Here is a 16,232-nt window from a genome sequence, read left to right on the forward strand (position 1 = left end):
GTCATGAGTTTAAAATAAATTTTTGCATTTCACAAAGACTTTGGTGGGAGGGTGAGAGGAAGGGGAAAATGGTCTAATAGAGACCAAATGAAATTCAGTTAATTTCCTTCACTCATTGTGCATCTTGTCTTTCTTTTTTTTTTTTTTTGAGTGAACTTTGAGAATACCACTTTCTGCTTTGCCGCCTCAGGTATGACAGATATAGTTTTCATCGTTTTTCTCCTAAGAGAACCACACACAGCTCTTTAACTTCTGTTGTTTCTATGCGTGGAGAAAAAAACCACAAAGACAACATTTTTTTTACTTACTGGGACTTAAGTCCCAATCTGTATATATTAATCCTGTCTTTTATGGGCAGCCCCGTTCTTTCATTCTTGGTTTATTTTTATAGGATGGTTTGGGGAAAAGAGCAAAAATTCCTAGATTAAAATACTTGTTTTGGAAGGATTCCAATAATAGAGAACAAGTAAAAACTGATTTTTTCCAGTTTTTGGTACATTAGGTCAACCTGTGTGCTTGATCTCTATGAGCAGCAGAGTGCCTCTGTCCATAAAAGTTGTTCTACCTTGTGGCAGTGACCCCATATATTTCCCAGATTCTTGATACTGATTATCAAGAATCAGTAATCAAAGATTCAGCAATTGTGATACTTCATGTAAAAGTACCTGGCTAAATCCTCCATTGAAATACCAGTGTTGAATGAAACACTCTAACATTATAATCCAGCAGGTTGTGTGTGTTTAAATAATGTTGAGTGACTTTGTGTGCCTGTAAGGCTTACAGTGCATTGGGGGAAGAGACAGAAATAACCACATGAGTAGCATGGCAGCTGTGAGATCTCTTAATGAATACCTGGCTCTGGCTCAGGGTCCATTGTGGTCCTCTAAAGTACAACTGCAGCTGACGTGGAGGTCTCAAAGGAAAGTAGCAGGAGAGCATTCTAGGCAGTAGGGACAGAAATCGCAAAGGCCCTGTGCTAGGGGGACCCCTGGGCCATTCTGGAAGAGCAGTGCGGTGGATGGGCAGAGAAGTTACGAACTGACTAATAGATTATTCCATATGGAGGCACAAACCCCATGTTCCTTCCCCAAAATGACCTTAGTTCATCTCAGTCCTCGTACCATGATGTGTAATAATTAGACAGGTTGCCTGTGATTTTACCTGTAGATTGGTGTGCTGTATGACAAGCAGGAAGCACTGTGTGAGGTGTCCTGGGCTGCCATGCTACACTACAGAATCTTCATCAAGCAGCGTCCGAGCACCGTAAGGTGGCAACAGAGGGAGAGTAGAGTAAACCAGCAAAAGTAGCCAAAGATACCATCTCCTTTCTTATATCTCTCTGTTCCTTTTTAATTTTCTTTTACTTCTGGCTCCTGCCACTCAGGATCCCATGGGCTTCTCCGGTGGCTCAGTGGTAAAGAATTCACCTGCCAAGTAGCAGAGATCCAGGAGACAGTTTGATCCCTGGGTCAGGAAGATCCCCTGGAGGAGGAACCAGCAACCTGCTCCATTCTTGCCTGGAAAATCCCATGGATAGAGGAGCGTGGCAGGCTACAGTCCACAGGGTTGCAAAAAGTTGGACATGACTTAGCAACTAAACAACAACAACTCAGGATCCTGTACAAAGACAGTCTGTTTTTTATAGGTATTTGTTATAAACTAAGGAAAAGGACACTATGAAAACTTTTATTAACTTAGAAAGTGTTTAGCAAAGAGATCATTCCAAGTCACAACAGAATAGGTTACATCTGGTCTTTTTCACTCAAAGGTTTTCAGATCATCTTGCTTTTGATCTTGCCTGGCTGTCTCCTGACCATGTGGAGCTGGGCTGAGCATTTCTTATTGGTTCCTCTTGAGATGAAAGACTGAGTGTTCTATTTGACCCAGTTAGAGGCATTTAAGTTCATTGTTCTGTGCTCCATCCTTCCCTCAGTAGCTTGTAACTAATGGGAAATACCTGGGGTAACTGCATCTTGAGAATGTCTCCTTTGTGTACTGACTTCTTTCTTGTCCTTTTCCTTGTTTCCTAGTACGTCTTGTAAACTCCTTTGTACATTTTGGTTCTGGATCTGGCTGTTTTGTTGTATTATTACTGGCTGGTGGCTGACTTATGTCACATGAATGTCTGGTTAGTATAGCATTGTTGGCATATAGGCTCAGCTGTCCCATAAGCATGTTGGAGCAGGTGTTACCTACGTCTTAGGCCTGGAGGCTGTAATCTGGTCATCATCTTCAGACTCAAGACCTACTGTAATGACTAAGCTGGAGAGGAATGCTTCTTTATGTTTTGAAACTGATGAACTGTTCTCTTGTTCCTGCTTTGCTGGTTCTTTGTTTTTCTTGCAGTTTGCATTAGTCTCTGAATCTCGATATAGATGTCTGATAAGCTGACTCATATGCTGTCTGGCTAGAACCATTCTTTAAGCCTAGATGTGAACTGACAATCCCATCAAGCTGTCTTCTCTGGGATATTAGAAGGTGGGTTCTGGATTACTATATGAGTTTGGATCCCAGAAAGAGCAATGGTAAAGAAACTACTTGCCAGTGCAGGAGACACAGGAGACGCAGGTTCAGTCCCTGCATCGGGGAGCTCCCCTGGAGACGGAAATGGCAACCCACTCCAGTATTCTTGCCTGGAGAATCCCATGGACAGAAGAGCTGGCCGGGCTATAGTTCATGGGGTTGCAAAGAGTCGGATGCGACCAAGTGACTGAGCACTCACACACACATACATTAAAAGTAAATAATTCCTGTCAAATGAGTCACACAGTACATCTCAGCTTTCTTCTCATGTCATGAGATGAAAGATGAGGCTGAGTATTCTCCAAGAGTCCATGGAGCTCTATGCTCTGGGTCTGTTCTCTGAAGCTTTCTGTCTGAGAAAATGCTGTCATAGCAAAGTACTCATTACTAACTAATCTGTGCTGACACAAATACTAAAACTTTTTATTATTTATTTATCTATTCTGGCTTTTCTGGATCTTGGCCGCTATGCACGCTTTTCTGTAGTTGCAGCGAGCGGGAGGTACTCTGGTTGCCGTGCGTGGGCTCTTCATTTCAGTGGCTTCTCTTGTTGTGGAGCACAGGCTCTAGGCACATGGGCTCAGTAGTTGCGGCGCATGGGCTTGGTTGCTCCGTGGCATGTGGTATCTTCCCAGACCAGGGATTGAACCCATGTCCCTCTCATTGACAGGTGAATTGTTGAGCACTGGACCACCGGGGAAATCCAAAAATAATAAAACTTTTTGCATTGGGAATAATAGCTATCTGTTCCCATATTCTGGTTTCTTTACGTTTCTATTTCAGTTGGACTTAGGAAAGGGACTTCAGAATCAGTGTCCGTTCATCCTTGGGAGATCTTTGCTGACATCCGTTGGCTGTTTTGGCTACAGTTGATGTGTGGTACTGTGATGCAATCATGAGGACGTGGTCCTGGGTTTCCCTCATCGGAAAGATGCTTCATTAGATGGAAAAATTAAAACTCTTGATGCCGTGAAGCAATTTGATATGAGTTCGAACTGAAGGGGTTCTGTCTCTTTAATCACTAAAGAAGAAAATTAGGAAAGAATTATGAACAGAATCTCATGCCAGGATGTCATGATGTTATGGGTAGGGTACATGCATTCCTGTTCATCAAACTGAAATCCCAAACTAGGGGGTGTATTTTTGGCCCATAGTATTATTTTCATGTTTGTGAAAAGTTCATTCAAAGTCCTTTTGAATCCACCCAAAGTCCTAATGCTTGTTAAACTTGTAGAATGATTTGGCTCATAGGAAATAACTATTTTTGGTGCCTGAAGTTATTTTATGAGTGTAGTATTAATCTCCAGTCATTTCTGCAGTGTCAACATTGAGGTATATGGAACCGTATCATTTGCCAGAGTGTAGCTTAAACAACAAATACTGTTTTTTCTGATTCTCAAGAATAGTTACAGTTATCATATACCCTCTCACACATCCATTATTATCTGTATTTAGATAGATTAAATATGAAGCCCTCCTTCTACCAGACACCTCTCAAATTCTACCGAATCTCATCAGTTCACATATAATAAGAGCGAGAGGTAGCCTGTTCAGTTCCTCAGTTTTCTCTTCAATGCCAGGTGTTTGAAGGAGGTTCATTCTACCTTTTTATAAATCATGTAAGTTCTTTCTAGTCCTAGGGTGAATTTGCCAAATGATCTTTAGTCTGTTCTTTCCCGTACAGGGTTAGTCATCTCATTTTAGTGGAGCCTTGGGGTTTTTCTGAACGACCAGACCTTGCTGATCAAGAGAGACCAATTCCAGTTTGGATCAGAGCCTTGGGAGCAGCGTTGACTCCCTTTAACCCTTTAGCTGGCCTCAGGATTGCAGGGCCATTTGGTGAGTGCTTTTATACCTGTATCCTGTGTGTGTGTTTGTGCCCAGTCACTCAGTTGTGTCCCGCTTTGTGACCCCACAGGCTGTAGCCCACCGTGCTCCTCTGTCCCTGGGATTCTCCAGGCAAGAATACTGGAATGGGTTGCCATTTCTTTCTCCAGGGGATCTTCCTGACCCAGGGATCAAACTGCATCTCTTGCATCTCCTGCATTGGCAGGCAGATTCTTTACCACTGTGCCACCTGGAATGCCACATATCTGTATCCCTGGAGAGCACAGTGTTTATAGAGAACAACAGAGGTGTATTTGCTGAACTACCATTGTTAGTTAAAATCTTGAAAACAAAAACAAACCTTACTTTTTCTCCTCCTCCTCTAAAAAATACCAGTCAATGCCTAAAGATGACTGAAACCAGGCTCCTCTCCTCAAAGAGGAATCTTTTTATGGTAAACATTACAGATAATTAGCAGGCAGTTCAGTTCAGTCGCTTAGTCGTGTCCAACTCTTTGCGACCCCATGAATCACAGCACGCCAGGCCTCCCTGTCCATCACCAACTCCCAGAGTTCACACAAACTCATATCCATTGAGTCAGTGATACCATCCAGCCATCTCCTCCTCTGTCATCCCCTTCTCCTCCTGCCCCCAATCCCTCCCAGCATCAGAGTCTTTTCCAATGAGTCAAGTCTTCACATGAGGTGGCCGAAGTATTGGAGTTTCAGCTTTAGCATCATTCCTTCCAAACAATACCCAGGACTGATCTCCTTTAGAATGGACTGGTTGGATCTCCTTGCAGTCCAAGGGACTCTCAAGAGTCTTCTCCAACACCACAGTTCAAAAGCATCAATTCTTCGGCGCTCAGCCTTCTTCACAGTCCAACTCTCACATCCATATATGACCACTGGAAAAACCATAGCCTTGACTATACGGACCTTTGTTGGCAAAGTGATGTCTTTGCTTTTGAATATGCTATGTAGGTTGGTCATAACTTTCCTTCCAGGGAGTAAGCATCTTAAGCTAAGGATAAGGTTAGGCGACCTTGAACATTCTGAAAAAAGCCAAGGCAGGGATGTCACAGGTAGTGTATCTACTAGCCTGGGGCATGGGAGGAAGTGATCTGTTGGGGAGTGTTTAACCAGCTAATGATATCCAGCTGACAGGTCACAAAGCCAGACCTAATCGATGACCTGGGATAATAACCATCACTTAGATTCCTTTCTTGCCCTATAATGTTAGTGTTAAGAAGATAAAGTCGTTCTTTCCTACAAAGATTTGGGGGAAGTCTCTGATTTAAGTTCATTTCACTCTCGACTCCTCTGTCTCAGCCTCACTCACCTCGTTGTCATGGATGGTGACAGTCTGCACCTCTGCCTTTCCCTCTTACGGCTTGTGTCAGTGAAAAGGACTTTAGGCTGGAAGTAACAGAAGACCTCAGCAGCCTAAAGCAGAAGGCCTTTTATTGTTTTCTTAACAAGCAGTCTGGAGGCAGGTGGTTTTAGCATTTTTTTCTCGAAGCTGGCTCCTTGGTGAAGGGTCTGGGTCTGCGTATGTGATTCTCTTGACCTTTTACCTCACAGTTCAGCAGTTGCTATTACAGACAGTGTCAGCTTGTCAAGCAGCACTATGAACAAGAAGAAGGGAAAGCATAAGGCTCTATGTCAGGGAACAAGGTCTCCCCTAGGAGCCCCAGTAGGCTTCCCCATGTGTCTCTGCCCACCCCTGATGTTCTTCCATCAACCAAGAAGACTCTTCTGTGACTGATCAGTCAGCCTTCATTTATTTCCAGGGGTTCGAGTGAGGGGCCTGCTTTCCTGGGCACGTTGTTGCCTAACTGACACACGGAAGTCAGGTTCGCTTAGCAGGAAAAGAAGATTGGCCTGGTGGGTGGGTGAGGGTGTGGCAGCAACTTCTGTGTAGGTGGCTGCAGACTCTGCCACCCTCTCTGCCCAGGCCCAGCCCCTCCTTGTCCCAGTGCCATCCCTTTGGGGTGTGGAGAGCAGCAGGATGCAGGAATGAGAAGAGGGCATAGAGAATGATTTGGTGACCATGCCACATGCCCTCAGTACTGATGTAGATAACCTCTCTTCACCAGTCCAGTTCAGTTCAGTTGCTCAGTCGTGTCCAACTCTTTGTGACCCCATGGACTGCAGAAGCCAGGTCATCACCAACTCCTGGAGCCTACTCAAACTCATGTCCACTGTGTCGGTGATGCCATCCAACCATCTCATCCTCTGTCATCCCCTTCTCCTCCCGCCCTCAATCTTTCCTAGCATCAGGGTCTTTTCTAGTGACCCGGTTCTTCACATCAGGTGGCCAAAGTACTGGAGTTTCAGCTTCAGCATCAGTCCTTCCAATGAACACTCAGGACTGATTTCCTTTAGGATGGACTGGTTGGATCTCTTTGCAGTCCAAAGACTCTCAAGAATCTTCTCCAACACCACAGTTCAAAAGCATCAATTCTTTGGTGCTCAGCTTTCTTTATAGTCCAACTGTCACATCCATACATGACTACTGGAAAAACAATAGCTTTGACTATACGGACCTTTGTTGGCAAAGTAATGTCTCTGCTTCTTAATATGATGTCTAGGTTAGTCATACCTTTTCTTCCAAGGAGCAAGCGTCTTTTGATTTCATGGCTGCAGTCACCATCTGCAGTGATTTTGGAGCCCCCAAAAATAAAGTCTGTCACTGTTTCCATTGTTTCCCAATCTGTTTGCCATGAAGTGATGGGACCAGATGCCATGATCTTAGTCTTCTGAATGTTGAGTTTTAAGCCAACTTTTTCATTCTCCTCTTTCACTTTCATCAAGAGGCTCTTTAGTTCTTCTTCGCTTTCTACTATGAGGGTGGTGTCATCTGCATATCTGAGGTTGATAATATTTCTCTCGGCAGTCTTGATTCCAGCTTGTGCTTCTTTCAGCCTGGCATTTCACATGATGTACTCTGCATATGAGTTAAACAAGCAGGGTGACAATATACAACCTTTATGTACTCCTTTCCCGATTTGGAACCAGTCATTGTTCCATGTCCAGTTCTAACTGTTGCTTCTTGACCTACATACAGATTTCTCAAGAGGCAGGTCAGATGGTCTGGTATTCCCATCTCTTGAAGAATTTTCCACAGTTTATTGTGATCCACACAGTCAAAGGCTTTGGCGTACTCAATAAAGCAGAAGTAAATGTTTTTCTGGAACTCTCTTGCTTTTTGATGATCCAGCAGATGTTGGCAATTTGATCTCTGGTTCCTCTGCCTTTTCTAAATCCAGCTTGAACATCTGGAAATTCACAGTTCACATAATGTTGAAGTGCCAGCACCCCTCATCCCAGTAGGGCTCAGCAGCTTAGGTGTCAGGTCCTCCTTTGATAAGCTGCTTAAGAGCTTTAGAGGTCTGAAATGTAAATGGATTTTGCTTGATCATAGCTCTACATGTAGCAGTAATGGGGCAAGTAAAGGATGAGAGGAAATCAGGAGATAGTGACGGGGGCGGGAGAAGGCCGAGGAGGGACCTTTCATGCCCTCTGCCTCCCGTTGGTGCTCACACAGGGTGAGAGGGCGGTATAGAATGTCTCCTGCATCATGAGAATCCTTGGTGGAGCTGTGTGGTTCCTTCAGAGAATCAGGGAGGCAGGTGAAGGAAGGAAGACCTTGCTACAGTAACGGGAAGTCGTAGCAGAGAGGGAAACCAGCCAGTCCTTGGGCCCTAGAAGGAAAACAGTGACTTGAGAAAAGGTTCCTACTCTTCTTCCTCTTTCCTCTGGGGCCCTGCTCCTGCCTCTCACCTCAGGGGTGGGGCTGTGGGAGCCACTGTGGATGACTGTAGTGGGCAATACTGCTAGTGTGCCAAGCAGAAAGTCTGAATGCATTTTCCCCAGAAATATTTATATCCCAGTTTACTTCATTTGACTTCCCTTGTGGCTTAGATGGTAAAGAATCTGCCTGAAATGCAAGAGGCCTGGGTTCAATCCCTGGGTCAGGAAGACCTCCTGGAAAAGGAAATGGCAACCCACTCCAGCATTCTTGCCTGGAGAACTCCATGGACAGAGGAGCCTGGAGGGCTACAGTCCATGAGATCACAAAGAATCAGACACAACTGAGTGACTTTCACTTCACTTTACTTCATTTAGATGCTGCTGCTGCTGCTGCTAAGTCGCTTCAGTCGTGTCCACCTCTGTGCAACCCCATAGAAAGCAGCCCACTAGGCTCCTATGTCCCTGGGATTCTCCAGGCAAGAATACTGGAGTGGGTTGCCATTTCCTTCTCCAGTGCATGAAAGTGAAAAGTGAAAGTGAAGTCACTCAGTCGTGCCGAACTCTTAGCGACCCCATGGACTGGAGCCTACTAGGCTTCTCCGTCCATGGGATTTTCCAGGCAAGAGTACTGGAGTGGGGTACCATTTAGATGCTAATCTGTTGTAAATGTGGAGAAGATACAAATTATTAAGTTAATTTTATGGTATGCCTTGTTGTATTCACCTGCCTTGTTTAATATAATTTATTTTCCTACAAAAACAAGTCTTAGGCAACTGTTTTTGACCTCCTGAAGCATATCTGTAAGTCAGTATATGACAGTGTTTCATTCGTATTGTAGTCTTTCCTTAGGGAACTTGAGACCAATTTCTAGGATCTGTGCTTTTTTGAACCTAAAGTGCGTATTTGAACATATGCCTAATGTAGCATTTAATATTTATTATAGAAGCAAACACTGAAATCCTCTCTTGTTTAGTATCGTTTAGTGACTCAATCATGTCTGACTCTTTGCAACTCCATGAACTGTAGCCAGCCAGGCTTCTCTGTCCTTGGGGTTTCCCAGGCAAAAATACTGGAGTGGGTTGCCATTTCCTTCTCCAGGGGACCTTCTTGACCCAGGGACTGAATCTGCATCTCTTGCACTGGCAGGCTGATTCTTTACCACTGAGCCACCAGGGAAGCCCCGAAATCTTCTCTACTATTATATAAATTAATTACAACTTAAAATGTTTGTTTTCTATTATATAGGTTTAAGTCTAGTACAGCGTTTAAGGCCTGATTTCAAACGGAAGTATTCTTCAATGTTTGACGATGATACAGTGACGGAATACATCTACCACTGTAATGTCCAGACTCCAAGGTAAGGGTCTCGATTCTAAATCTACTGTGTTTGTGTTTTAGACTTTTCTTTTTTGAAAATGTGTGAACAGTCCAGGAGATATTTATCAGTATGTAAATGACTCAATTTAAAAGGACAAGTAGTTCTTAATTTGCTCATCTATTCATGGAGAACCTGTGATGTAAAACACTGTACTGGATTCTGATGAGAGATTAAAAAGTCAGATGTACTTTCTTCCCTTAAGGGGCCCATGGACAAGTTGAAGGGAAGTCTTGGTCTCTGGCGTCTTATTAAGGTGACCAGAGTTGAGAGATCATAAAGAATTTCAAATAAAACAGTGTTCTCAAACTGAGTATGAATGTTGTACAAAAAAGGAGCTCTGGTGTAAACAAAAGTAAATGGTCTTCTATACCATAGATCTTCTTAGAACCATTTATTATTCCAAAGGGTTTTACATCTCCCAGGCGTGTGGCAGAGACAAGGCAGCCTTTTCAAGTTCATTTGCTGATGGCACCCTTCTGTACACAGCACCTCTTCAGTACTGTGCATCAGCCTGAGATACACTGAGAGCGGAGAGGGGATGGGGAGTCTATATTAATTTTGACAGTGATTAGGAGAGAGAGCATAGTAGCTAGAGGAAGCAAGAGAGCCAAGCAAAGGTATAGCTTATTTAAAAGAAAAAAAAAAAAAGACTTCTAGATGTCAAATACAAGGTGCCAGTGGAGAGAATGGAGCTTGAAAGTCTTGAGGAGCTGGGAGGAGCCCCGAAAGCAGAGCCTAGAGTCGGTATGGAGAGGATCAAGAACGGAGTGTGATGGTGAGAGCTCTGATTTCCATTCTTCTTTCTGTACCAGAATTGTTGAAGTAGTTTATCAGAAATGTGGTGTCTGAACCCTGTCTCTGAGACTGATTCAGTGGTTCTGGGCTGCATCTTTACCAGACGCTTCTGATGATTCCAGTAGAGGTGGGCCATAGACTATACTTAAAAATATAAAAATGGTTTCTCATCCTTTCTAATCCAGACTTGGGTGAAAGGCTGAGAGGTGAGATGCAGAAATAGCTCCTTCCCTTTTTTTTTCTTTGCCTCTCTCACTCATCTCAGGGCTTCTCTGATGGCTTAGATGGTAAAGAATCTGATGCCAAGGCAGGAAATCTGGGTTCAGTCCCTGGGTCAGGAAGGTCCCCTGGAGAAAGAAATGAGAACCCACTCCAGTATTCTTGCCTGGGAAATCCCATGGACAGAGGAGCCTGGTAGGGCTACCTTCCATGGGGTTGCAAAGAGTCAGACACGACTGAGCAACTAACACCACTTCTCTCAAAGAATATGTACACCTACTTTATTAAAAAGATTGAGGCCATGAGAGCACTGGAGGTATAGCTGTAGCTTCCATCTTTTTGATAAAGTAAGTTATAGGTTGTCTGCCAAAGGGGAGGGAGGCTGCAGAGGTTTGGAGTCTGCAAGTGATTGATGTTTTGTGACTCACCAGGCACTTGACTTGGGTGGATTCAGTCTGAACACTTCACTGACTTGTCCCAGCAATCGTTAGTGGCCTGTTCCAGGGAACTCATCTGTCTTCCTGTGTGGTTTCAGTGTTTTGTTCTTCACCTACTCACATTTCACAATCACGTGTGCCCATGTAGGCCTAGTTTGTGGCCTATCCTGTGGTGGAACTTGAATTCACAAATGGCCATTCACAAGTATGCCTAGTACCACAAAGAGACCAGAGAAGTGACCGCAGAGTGGATTTGTCTGAGGAGTTTGCCAGACGTTCTGTATTCTTTTATGTGACGCTCAGTCAGGTGTGGCCCACACGAGAGGACATAGGAGACGCTCAGGAGAACAAAGTTTAGTATACTCACAGGTCCTGGAGCGAGGTCACTGAGGAAGGCTCACAGAAGATGCAGCAGGTTCTGATCAGGTGGCAGAAGACAGGCGTGAGGGGAACTCCAGGAGGGAACCTTTACTGGGTTCTGCGGGAGATGCAGGCAGTGCAGGGTGGGCAGCGTAGGATGGACTGCTTAAGTTATTTCAGTGGGCTCTAAGATATCCAGGTGGTTTCTAGTTGTTTGGCACCTGGCCCTGGGATGACTAAGGCAGAGGAACATCACCTCCTGGGATGTTCAGGCCAGACAGAAGAGGCACAGCTCCATGTTAGTTAGTTTGCATATGAAGGGGTGGTCCCAGCTGAGTCCTTTGGTATCTCTAAAAATAAGTTAACCCCAAGAGGCAGTCTCTTCCCAGCCAGAACAGGTTTTTAGGGGGACTTCCCTAGTAGTCCATTGGCTAAGACTGCATGCTCCCAAGCTCAGGTTCGATCCCCGGTCAGGAAGCCAGATCCCACTTGCCACAACTAAAGATACCAAATGCTGCAGCAAAGATTGAAGATCCCACATACTGCAACGAAGACCCAGTGCATCCAAATAAATAAATATATATTTGTTTTTTTAAAAAAGGTTTTCAAAGGTGTCAAACATCATAATATGCAGAAATTTAAAATATGTAACAATTCACAAAGAATACTTAATCTGAATTTGTTCTTATCTTGGTGTTGATGTTGCCATTGAAGGTAAAAAGCTGGTGTCATGAACCTGTGGAGAAGCTGCCTTGTGAATAAGTTAGAGTGGGGGAAAAGTATATTTCCACTCTCCCCAAAGGAAATTTGATAGTTAGGGACTTAGGGTTACATGTTTTGATTTGGAGGAGGATCATTTTTTGTAAGAGATTTCTTTTTTAGAGGTTAAAACATCCTTCTTTATCTAACAAAAAAGTATATCTTCTGTGAGGATGGTTCCTTACACTTCCTAGTAAATTATTTTCTGTGCAAGCTGCAGTCTTTCTTAAATGGGGGAGAATCTGAATATGAGCGTGTTTTAACAGAGGTGAGAGTGTGATGTGCACTTATCCCCCAGAATCATGCATGTGATTTTTCTCTCTTTAAGTGGTGAGACTGCGTTCAAAAACATGACTATCCCTTATGGATGGGCAAAAAGGCCAATGCTCCAGCGAATTGGCAAAATGCACCCTGACATTCCAGTTTCCGTGATCTTCGGCGCCCGATCCTGCATGGATGGCGATTCTGGCACCAGCATCCAGTCACTACGACCACAGTCATACGTGAAGACGATAGTAAGTGTGTGATGTAGTTTTGGTTCTCAGTTGCACATGAAGTCTGTTCTATTACCTTTGCTTTCATTGAGCCCTCTGGTCATCCCTGTGCCTTCACATCTTGGTCAGAGACCTGTAGTCATGTGTGATGGGGGCAGGGTTTGATCCAAACAAATCTTCGTGTCCAGACAGCAAATCACCATTCTTGGGGCCTTGTCAGTCTTGGAGCCACAGCATCTCTAAGGTGGGAGAGACCAAATGAGGGACAGACGGGTCCAGTACCATCTCTCCCACCTCCCAAGGCAGCACATTCTCACCTTGGCTAGTGTTTCTGTCCGCCCTACTGTTAAAGATCAACCTAGAATGTTATTTTTGCATCTTAAAACTTTACTAAGATTCACTGGATTTTCTCTTTATTCTCAGATCCTTTATTTAATCAAATATATACTAGTCACTGAGGATTAGTATTGCTTTTTCTTTCCTGTTTTATTCATGTATAGCCGTTGTCAGTTTCATTGCTCAGTGTCTTTAAGTGTGTAAAAGCATTCTTAAATGCTTTTACTCGCTGACCACCTGACGGCTTTTGGTTTCCTAGGCCATTCTGGGAGCAGGCCATTATGTGTATGCAGATCAGCCGGAAGACTTCAACCAGAAAGTGAAGGAGATCTGTGACACTGTGGACTGAGCACACTGCAGATGATGTGGGAAAGCCACACGCCGACACGCTCCTCAGCAGTAATTTACCGTCTGGGACGCAGAGTAAGGAATCTGACACGAGAACCAGGCAGTCTTCCTGACTGTACTTTGCACATGTTTTCTTTATGAAGCTGCTCACACATTTAAACCAGTTAGTGCTTTCTAGAGGAATGACTTTCCTTTGTCCTACACAAAATCAAAATATATGAGTCTCCAAATCCAGTAACTGTAATAAAAGGTTATTTGTCCCTCTGCCATACTGAAAAACTGTAATTTTTCAACTGAAATTTTTATTTCTATCTAACTTTGCTAGGTCTGGTACTTTTTATATTGCCATCTATATTGCCAATTTTAACAAGTGGTTTTCTGAGTTTATTATTTTATATACTCCAAAGGTGCACTTTATTTTCCTTGCTTATATATACTGTGTCCAATAACTGATAGAGTTACTCAAAATTCAGTGTTTTTATGTAAAAATTTGTTATTTTCTTAGAATATGTCACTTTGTTTTTGAAATGAAGTATTGAGACAGGGTTTTGGTTAGGAAGATGGAAACTGATTTCTAGTATTGATTTCTCTGAGTATTTCATGTGCTGAAAAACCTTAACTAAAAGTCTCTGCTTTTCTCTCCCATTAATACTGTTATTCTTTTCTGTGAGCCAGGATGCAGCAGAAGGAACAGATTCCCTCACTGAGGGGACATTAAGACTATTACCTTCCAGTAAGCCAATCATATATTTTCATCTAACTCTTACAGACAGGTGCTAAAACTGGATTATATTTTTACCACTAAAATATAAAAATTGGTGGTGCCATTATGTCTCATGGCGCCAGAAGTCAGCTAATATTGGTTGTTGTTGTTTTTTTTTGGAAGAGTTTTGTGTTGATTAAATAACTTACATACTTGAAGTTATATGACAAACGTTCTGTAAGGTGATTGAACTATGCAACAGTAACTACCATCAGCCGTAGCACTTTCTTGCTGTGTTACTACAAGGGATGCTTCTCTGAAACTGTGAAGAAGCCCCACGTGGTACCTGGCTACTACTGAGAAGACCCTCTGCAAAAGAAATGGCAGAGGGTGGTCACCAGCAAGGCACCTTTGCCTTTTGTTTCGCTTCACGTTGCCGGTCTCGGAAAAAGATGGTTGTGTAAATAAAAATGGTGAACTAGAGCAAACAGTGACTTCATGGTTTTGATTGTTGCATTTGAAAAATGATCAGTTAGTAAAGTTTTAGCTGTTAGGAAATGAAGTTGATGAACTGTGAGGAAGACCAGTTATTCTGTTTTCAACATCATCTTCCCATACCAAAAAAAAAAAAAACCCAGCAAATTTTACTGAAGCACAACAGATAGCTTCCCAGTGAGCAGTTTGTGTCTCTGTTTTGGGATGGACTGGGTTAGGACAGAAGGTAACAGGAGAGCTAACCCTAGCCTGGAGAATAAAAGTAGCGTTTACTTTTTAGATTCAGAACTATTAATGGTGCAAATAATGTGGGTTATTTTGGTATTTTTATTTGACATACTCTCCAGTCTCTGTTCATTTTCCTTTGCTGGGCGAATGGCAGTTTTCAGTTGTCCAAGAAGGTTTCTGCACAGGAAATGTGGTCCTAACCCTTAGAGGGAAGTTACCAGGTTCACTTAAATGGGGCTTCTGGCCACTGATGTTCCAAGTGATTTAGGGAAAAGATGTACCCAAATGTCAAGTGGAACTTATCTTCCTACTGACTGATTTTGCTTTCTTTGAAAATTATTGTCATAATTCTTTTTTTAAAGGCGAATTTTACCTTGGGCTGTTGTGTATGTCATTTTGTGACGATTGAGCTAGCACAAAAGTTCACAATCCTTGAGTTCCTGAAAATACAGTGGGTCCTAAATGTTTTCTTTTCTTAAAAGAATCTATTTCAGCATTTGACTTTGCTACATCATGCACAAGGTACCTTATTTTATAGAAAAAAATGTGACTGTGATAGTAGCAGTAGGACCAGTGTGTGTTTTCTTGTCTTTGGTATGGTCCTGTTGGTTTATACTAGTTATCATAGGACCATGGATGCAGTGAGTGTTGAGGGACACTTGTCTACATTCTTCCCTTGTGGGCCTTTCCTTGTGGCTCAGCTGGTAAAGAATCCGCCTGCGATGTCAGAAACCTGGGTTCGATCCCTGGGTTGGGAAAATGCCCTGGAGAAGGGAACGGATGCCCACTCTAGTATTCTGGCTTGCAAAGAGTCAGACACAACTGAGCGACTTTCACTTCACTAGTGTCTGCATTCTAAGGGAAGGCTGTTCCACCCCTGGCTTTACCTGTATCCATGTGTCCACTAGTATGATTTCTGTTTTCTTCTAAAACTAGTTTTAAAACAAACAAACTCTAGTTTATCTGGAGTTGGTTTTAGAATATTATCTAGAAGTACTTTTGAAATTTCTCCATTCATATACATCATATATTTATATTTAAAGGGCATACTAGATTCCAATTAAACAAGTCTTTTCCTACATAAAGGTATTGTAAAGAATAAACAGTAATAGCCAGAACTCAAAAAAAGAACAGTACAGAAGGAGGGATAACTCTACTAGATATATATCACACTGTAAACAATGGAGGAAAAGTCCAGGAATTTAGTGTATGATAAAGGAATCATCTTATTGGCGGAGAAAAAGACTTCAAAAAGTGATGTTGAGACAAATGTCATTAACCATATGGAAGATAATAAAATTGAATCCATTTCTCATACTGTACAGAAGGATAAAATCCAAATGGATTAGAGACCCAATTGTAAAAATGAAACCTTCTAAATAACTGGAAGAAAACATACCTGAATTCTTTTGTGACCTGAAAGTGGGGAAAACATTCCTGTGACTGAAAATCCAGGAACAATAAAAGGAGGAATTTATATGTTTAACGAAAAGAGTTTTGGATGGCCAAAAAAAGCAAAGTTAAAAGTAAATAATAAAGTGGCAAAAAATATTTTCAGCATTTATCACAAAGGGC

At 42.8% G+C, this 16,232-nt stretch overlaps 1 protein-coding gene across 5 annotated transcripts in view; it reads left to right on the plus strand.

Moving 5' to 3' along the window:
- ABHD5 (abhydrolase domain containing 5, lysophosphatidic acid acyltransferase) overlaps positions 1–16,232 on the plus strand; it is a 61,879-nt gene that overhangs the window by 27,359 nt on the left and 18,288 nt on the right. For 3 of the 5 annotated variants that reach the window (XM_010817503.4, XM_024982896.2, XM_059879780.1), the window contains 4 exons: positions 4,208–4,362; positions 9,351–9,462; positions 12,382–12,568; positions 13,143–14,422. In XM_010817503.4, coding sequence (XP_010815805.1) covers positions 4,208–4,362; positions 9,351–9,462; positions 12,382–12,568; positions 13,143–13,232 — 544 coding nt within the window. In that variant the 3' untranslated portion in view covers positions 13,233–14,422. 5 annotated transcript variants of the gene reach the window in all.

Source organism: Bos taurus, chromosome 22 (genome assembly GCF_002263795.3).
Source record: "Bos taurus isolate L1 Dominette 01449 registration number 42190680 breed Hereford chromosome 22, ARS-UCD2.0, whole genome shotgun sequence".
Classification (NCBI taxonomy): Eukaryota; Metazoa; Chordata; class Mammalia; order Artiodactyla; family Bovidae; genus Bos; species Bos taurus.